Source organism: Diplotaxodon limnothrissa, linkage group LG16 (assembly GCF_057381915.1).
Source record: "Diplotaxodon limnothrissa isolate DT_005_m linkage group LG16, D_limnothrissa_male_GT1.1, whole genome shotgun sequence".
In the NCBI taxonomy this organism is placed as follows: domain Eukaryota; kingdom Metazoa; phylum Chordata; class Actinopteri; order Cichliformes; family Cichlidae; genus Diplotaxodon; species Diplotaxodon limnothrissa.
Genome location: NC_140611.1, coordinates 1,732,940 through 1,740,409, shown reverse-complemented (window position 1 = coordinate 1,740,409; position 7,470 = coordinate 1,732,940). Strand labels below are relative to the sequence as shown.

The 7,470-nt window shown below is 43.8% G+C and overlaps 1 protein-coding gene across 1 annotated transcript; it reads right to left on the bottom strand.

The window, feature by feature from the left end:
• Positions 1-1,274: 1,274 nt before the first annotated feature.
• On the bottom strand, positions 1,275-2,410 carry LOC146615548 (trace amine-associated receptor 13c-like). The gene is made up of 2 exons (XM_085373841.1): positions 2,241-2,410; positions 1,275-2,091 (listed from the first exon to the last, which is right to left on the bottom strand). Exons 1-2 carry the CDS (start codon positions 2,402-2,404, stop codon positions 1,275-1,277), a joined length of 981 nt encoding a protein of 326 aa, XP_085229967.1. The 5' UTR covers positions 2,405-2,410.
• Between the last annotated feature and the right edge of the window lie 5,060 nt (positions 2,411-7,470).

Sequence of the window (7,470 nt, the reverse complement as noted above, 5' to 3'; positions counted from 1 at the left end):
GTGTCAGTGTGGTGGGGCGTGGTCTGCGGTGCCGTGCAGGGAGGGCGGACGCACCTGCACGCCATCCTTAATCACGCCCGCCTAGTTAAAAACACGGGGACTCAGGGGTTTGTGGGTGTTGTGGTGAGATGTCAATAAAGATGGCTCTGAATGATACTCTGTGGTCCCGCCGTGCCTTATTCTCACCACATTGGTCCGAAACCCAGGAGGCAGCACGGCGGGTCCGTATCGGAGCCAGGGAATGGAGGAGCTGGCCCAGAGGGTGGCCGAAATGGTGGCCGCCCAGCGGGAGCAGGCGGCGGAGGTGCGTCGCCAGCAGGAAGAGCTGCAGGACCAGTCCGAGCGTCACCTGGAAAGGATTGGGGAGCTGGTGGCGGTGCTCTGGGCCTGGGCGCCACCCCCACAGGGGTGTCCCGAGGACAGTGAAGGAGCCGCGTGAGGCACCTCAGCAACCGGAGGTGGCAGACGATCAGATCATTTTGTACATTAGAATAAAGAAAGAGCTTATTCCTATTCCACTGTTCAGGCCAGTCTGTAACATCATCAATGATTTGGTAACTTCCTCAACAACAAACTAGAAGAGATAGACTCTAATTCTCTGGGAAACACTGTAAGGAGTGGAGTGACATTGTCCACCGGTGGGGAATGTTTGTGTTTTTATTCTGTTCTTATGTTGTGGAGATATTAATTTAAACAATTAAATATGTAGATACTTACGTTATTATATATATTCCCTGTGCAGGTACCTCTTTAACTCTCTCTTTTTTCTTGTTATTCTAAGAGGATTTTAATGTAAAAATCTACATGCTGCTAACAGAGAAATGCCAAACTGCATTTCATTGTTCTTGTAACAGTGACAATAAAGATGTATTCTATTCTATTCTGTGTAAATTTCAGTGTTTCAGTAAGAATGGTTGTTAATTTATTAACACATCTATACATTATCTTATAAGACAAGCATTTTTTACAGCTGTAGGCTGTAGATGTAAATTAGGCTCCCATGTAAAACTAGCATATTACACATCTTCATTTAGTTTAGTTTAGTTAGTGATGGTTTTCAGAATTTGTGATGGATTCACATTCATTTAAATTAGAGAAACGAACACCTGATTTTGTCATGGTGTAACAGAGGATTAGAATACTAGCCCTGAAAATCGAAATGTAAAGCAACCTCTAGCAGATATTTGTTTCATCACACTTGAAATAAATAATAATTTATCAGTTTTTCAGTGTCAAAGACTGTATGGCTTGCTCATTACTAAAATCACTTTTCCCTATAGTATACTGGCCTCACTGGAGCCATGCCTAAATATCTTAAATGTCACAATGAGCTTGATAGATTTCAGAAACCAGGGGTAGCAAAAAGTGTAGATTAATGGGTTCAGACAAGAGTTAAAATAGAACAGCAAGCGCTCAAAAGGTACAGATCTAATATCAAAGAAACTATTCTGGCCTACCATTGAGGAACAGAAAAATGGGAAAAGACATATCAGAAAGGCAATAACAAGTACACCGAGAGTCCTGGCAGCTTTCAGCTCAGATTTCTTAGCATGCACCGTCTCTGACCCCTGGAGTCTGAGAGCAGTGATATGAGAGCGCATTGCCCGAGCCTGAGACACAGCCACCGCAAATACTCTTAGATACAGAACTATGATGACAATCACAGGGCCGACAAAGGTCAAAACAAAGTCAAAAATTCCCACAAAGTAATCAATGACAACTACACAATCACCAGAACAAGAATTATACCTCCCTGGCTGCTTGAAATTATCCTTCATGATAAGACTGTTATACAGAATTGAACAAGCCCAGCAAGTACAAATAGAGACTGAGACTCTTTTTATAGTGATTTTGGTGGGATAATGCAGAGGGTCACAAATGGCTACATAGCGGTCAGCTGATATGAGTACCATAGTTCCTACTGAAGCAGAAGTAGCAATGTAATCTAAACTGCTATACAGAGCACACATGTGGTCACCAAGAAACCAGCAGCCATCTAGGAGGCTAATCTGACAAGCCATGATGAGGCCCACGAAGAAATCTGAGACGGCCAGAGAGAGGAGGAGGAGGTTGGTTGGGGTGTGCAGCTGCCTGGATTAAAATAGGAGCATCAAAGGTTGTTCTACAGCAGTAATTGCAACTCCACTGTAACATATAGAACAAAGCAACACATTTTCTAATTAAATTCACAAAAAACATAATTTTTCTATAATTTGTTAAGTATTCAAATATGTCAGTACTTGAAGTGAGCGATGGAGATGATCACAAGCAGGTTCAGAATTGTAGTAAGCACAGAGATGGAAGACAGTGGAGTGTAAATAAACACAGCCTCAATTTGTGAATGCTTTTGCCGCACACAAGAGCAGTTGAATAGTTGTGGAAAGCAGAGTTCAGTTTCTTCCATTGTTAGAGAAAGACAGCAGTGGCTGTTCAGCACAAACAGCTTTGTGACTGAGCCCCTTTTTTGTATCACCACCCTTCCTCCCACAATTGCCTTCTGACGTAACTCATTCTCTGATATTTTTTCCCTCTGCGAATAAGTCAAAATGTGATGTTAATAATATAAAGTACAAGAAAACCAATTCAATACAAGTAAACTTCTTTTAAATGTTAAATTAATCATTTTGATGTGTTTTTTTAATAGTAACCTAGTTTTATGTTAAACCTTTAGGGAGTTAAAGTTTAAATCGCTGTAAACCGTTTAAACGTTTTTAAAAAGCACCCAGTAGCTGTTTTTTAAAGTTACCTAGTATTTTTGACACTGCTTAGTATTAACTCATTCACTGCCAGCCATTTTCAAATCAGGTAACTCCCCACTGCAATTGACGTCTATAGACGTCAATGGCAGTGAATGAGTTAATTTAATACTCAAAAGAGTGGACACACATAGACGCTTTTCTAGTGTAGTTTAACACTGGTAATTTTGCAGTCTACTTTTAAGTGAAAAAGCTAATGGACAATAATTTCTTTAAATATGGAAGTGTCATGGTCCGGGTGAGCATCCAGTGTTTTTCAACTGTTTGCCAAGGTTCTTCAGTACCTTCCCTTGGTTCAGGTTTTGAGTTTTATTGTCATATACAGATAAACAATGTAGCAACATTTACCTGTGATGAAATTCTTAGGCTCGTGTTCCTCCACTTTACATGAACATATAGAAAGCATACAGGTATATTAAGAAAACAAAATAACAACAATAATAATGAAATACTAAAGTATTAAATATTAAATCACGTCTCAAAACCCATCTATTCAGAATTGCATACACCTGATTCCGTCTTAGTCCATTTTTACCTTGCTCAGCTTTCATACTTTCATGCTTGTTTTGTTTCATATTTCCCTTATGTTGAAATTTCATTTTGCCATGTTTTATTATATTGTATTGTTGCTACTGTTCTGTACTATTGTAAAGTGACTTCAAGGGTATTAAAGGTGCCTACAAATAAAATGTATTATTATTAGTATTATTATTACGTCCCCACGAAGAAGGTCTAGGAGTGTGAGTGTGAGGACCAGTAACAAATGGGTCTAGAATGGAATAAAAGGAAAACAGACAGGTGTTTAGCAAATATTTTTTATTATAGATAATCTTAACATAAAGAGCCGGCAACGCTGTTTTACCAATAACACTAGAAAAAGAAAAAGGTTGCAACAACAAAGAACACAACAACCTAACAAAAAACTCCACACCACGAGGAGGCACTTCCAGGGGCACACAAGCCCACCCTGTCAATAGCAGCAGCAAGTCCCACTGCTGCTGCTGTTGAGACCCACAAGCCCACACTACTCACATGAACCAGCTACTCTCCCCACTGCTCCGACAACTCCACACCACAGGCAGGACAATCACACAATAGGACCTCTTTCAACACCTAAAACACAATAAAGAAACACCAGAGAAATCACCTTCCCTCATCCAGTTCATCCCCAGCTTATATGACCTCAGAGAGGTGATTGCTGACTGGGCCCAGGTGGTAAATGAGGCCAATGAATAGCAGCTGTGTCCTGGGGAGAGAGAAGAGCAAGAGAGACAGAGGGGTAGAGCAAGACAGGAGAAGGCGGAGAGCGAACACCACACCCATACAAGAGTAGTTTCAGGAGGCCCTGCTAGGGCCGTAACAATTATTATTATTATTATTACTCCAGTTTTGGCCTACCTTCACTGGTTGTGTGGAAATAAAAGAAAATACATAATTGCTAACATTGCTTTTATTAGTGGCATTTTATTAAAACTTTTATTAAATGTGTAGTTGTAGTTATTTTTATACACACATTGCAAATGTGCTCATTAAGAGTTGGCGCTCAGTCCTTTTAAGGTCATAAGGTGTAAGGTGACTCAGAGCGCAGAAAGGTCAATGCAAACACGCTTACAGACACAAATAACAGTAGATGAGTTTTAGGTCAGAGGTGAGATATATTTTTGCTTGTAACTGCATTTGTGCCTGCATAGCAACAGTTGGTACAGGATCTGCTAAAGATAAGCATAAGAAGTGCAAATCAACAGGAAACATCTGTAGGGTAAGACGGTTGAAAACGCCATGTATGGTAAAAATGTTGCTGATAATGGAAACATGTTTAACTGTCACTCACTGTAACTAATGCATGTTATATTATTTGCTGACGCAAGGGGCTGAACCCTAACATATCAAAACCATTTTGAAGTGTGCTTTCTAGCAAGGATCTATGCTAATGATGCTACTGTATACATCTCCCCACGCGTGTGTTCAATAAAATCATTGTTTGACTGAACTCATCAAGACCAGTGTTTGTTTGTTCTCATCCTCAAGTATCAAATCAAATCAAATCAAATCACTTTTATTGTCACATCACATGTGCAGGCACACTGGCACAGCACATGCGAGTGAAATTCTTGTGTGCGAGCCCCACAAGCAACAGAGATGTGCAAACACAACAACACAAACGAGCAAAATACAAGAATGGCCAACCTGAAACTAATAAATATATGTACAATATATAATAGTGTATGCATTTCTGGATGTGTATACTAAATATTTTCCTACGTGTGTGTGTGTGTGTGTGTGTGTGTGTGTGTGTGTGTATACACATTTTTACAAATTAAATAGTAAAAAAAAAAATAATAATAAAATATATAAAATATACAGAGTTGAATATGTGCAAAACAAGTGGCATTTATATACAGTGTGGAGTGCATAATGTTGAAGTTCCAGTAGTGAAGCTGAGGTGTCTATGAAGTGTTCAGCAGTCTGATGGCCTGATGGAAAAAGCTGTCTCTCAGTCTGCTGGTACGGGACCGGATGCTGCAGAACCTCCTTCCTGATGGAAGCAGTCTGAACAGTTTATGGCTGGGGTGACTGGAGTCCTTGATGATCCTCCCCGCTTTCCTCAGGCAGCGCTTCCTGTAGATGTCTTGGAGGGAGGGAAGCTCACCTCCAATTATCCGTTCAGAGCACCGCACTACTCGCTGGAGAGCTTTGCAGTTGTAGGCGGTGCTGTTGCCATACCAGGTGGTGATGCATCCAGTGAGGATGCTCTCAATGGCACAGTGATAGAAGGTCCTGAGGATGCGGGGGCTCATGCCGAATCTTTTCAGTCTCCTGAGAAAGAAGAGGCGCTAAGAGGCGTAAAGAATAAGGACAGTTGCCTGTAAGTTTTAGGTTTCATTTTAAAATTTTAGTTCTAACCTTTAGGGCCCTACATAGTCAAGCTCCCCAATATTTATCTGACCTGCTGAAACCGCATTCATTTTTCCAAACTTTTCCAAACATTGTTTGGAGCATGGTTCCAAATCAGTCCGAAAACACACAAATACAGTTCAACACAAAACTAGATGCATCACGAGTCCACAAATCAAAAGTTCAGGGAGGCAACGGCTCAAAAATCCAAAGACCCAGTTCTGGGCCGGTTGCCTGAAGGCAGTAGCGGCGCGGACACAGTTCAGGTGGCTGACCGTGCGGACAGCAATGGCGGCAGTGACACAGACGAGCCAAATCAGGAGGCCGGCCATGCGGAAGGCAGTGGCGGCGACAGAGCAGGTCCGGAGGCCGGCCGCGAGGCCAGCGGCGGTGACGACCTCGTTCAGGAGGCCGACCTCGATGCCCATGATGCCCAACTAGAGGCCTGGACCCCCCAGCTGATGAGGCGTGAAGCTAGCTGGGTTCTCCTGAACCCCCAGCTAATGTGGCTTGAGGCTGGACGTGCTCCTCAGAACCTCCAGCTAACTTGGCTTGAGGCTTGACGGGCACCTCGGGCCCGCTGGCTGGGTTCTCATGAGCAGCAGAGACATCACAAGGCCCCATAATTGCTGAGGGCTCGATTTCATTTCCCCCTCTTTCCCCTGTACCCCCTAGGAGGTCACAAGTGAGCCCAGACAGAGGTGTGAAAACAGCTCAAACTGAGGCCCCTAGGAGCTCAGACTCGGATGCAAAACAACACATAGAGGAGGAGGAGGAGGAAGAGGAGACCCAGTGGACTGACGAGGAATCGGAGGATGATGACCCCGGACCGCAGTTCCAGGGTCTGCCCACTCCCATGAGGGAGAGGAATCCAGAGATATGGATAGACAGTAAGCCTATGGGAGACCAATGGGTAGGGAAAGTCATTGGAAAGTCTCATGAGGACCGAGACGCCACGTCAGAGATAGGTTGAAGGCAGTGGAGCAGGGACTGCTGGAGGAAGAGATGGAAAGAGAGGTGCTGGCGCTGGAACCTGGGAAAGGGAAGACAAAGACAGTAGGTGCAAAACCAGGTCTCAGGTTACGGTCGGGGAAGATGTTGGCTGATGACAGAGGGAAAAGACAGTCAGTTTTCCGAAAGAACTAAAAGCTGAGACGCCTTCCCTCTTTGCTGAGCACTGCAGGGACACAAAATAAAGGGGTGGTCTTGGACTCAGGAAACGACCAGCAGCTCTGTCTGCCGTTGATGATGGGTCCGGAGTGTCAACCAGTGTATTGTCAATACAAGATCAGAGATTTGGAAGTGTTAGTCAAGCAACTCCCACCTATCACAGAGGGAGGAGCGGCTTGGCTAAGGAAACTGAGAACCCTGACGGAGGGAGAGGAACTGGCCATAGGAGATTTTTGAGCGATAGGAGCCAAATGTATGTTGGGTGGAGGTCTAGGGTGACATGGAGCAAATCACTAACACCACCAGTGACACCAATGACACCCCATACTCGGATGTGGAAAATGTGCTATCTAGCGCAGTACGTGAGAAGTACCCGACCCCAAATGCTGGTTCCATACCAAAAATTACCTGGGAGCCTAAACACACTCCCAGGGAATTTTTAGAAAGAGCTAAAGAGCAGTGGATGTCACAGACAGGTATACACCCAGGCCAGGGAGGTGAGGACAGGGCATGGTTCCGCGCAGCGGTGTTGGTAGGTCTACCAGAACGAGTGAGAACCGACCTAGAAAAGAATCCAGATTTTGCGGTCGCTGACTCTACTCAATGGGAGAGACACGTTGTGCATCGGCTCCAGCTAGAGCTGGACGAG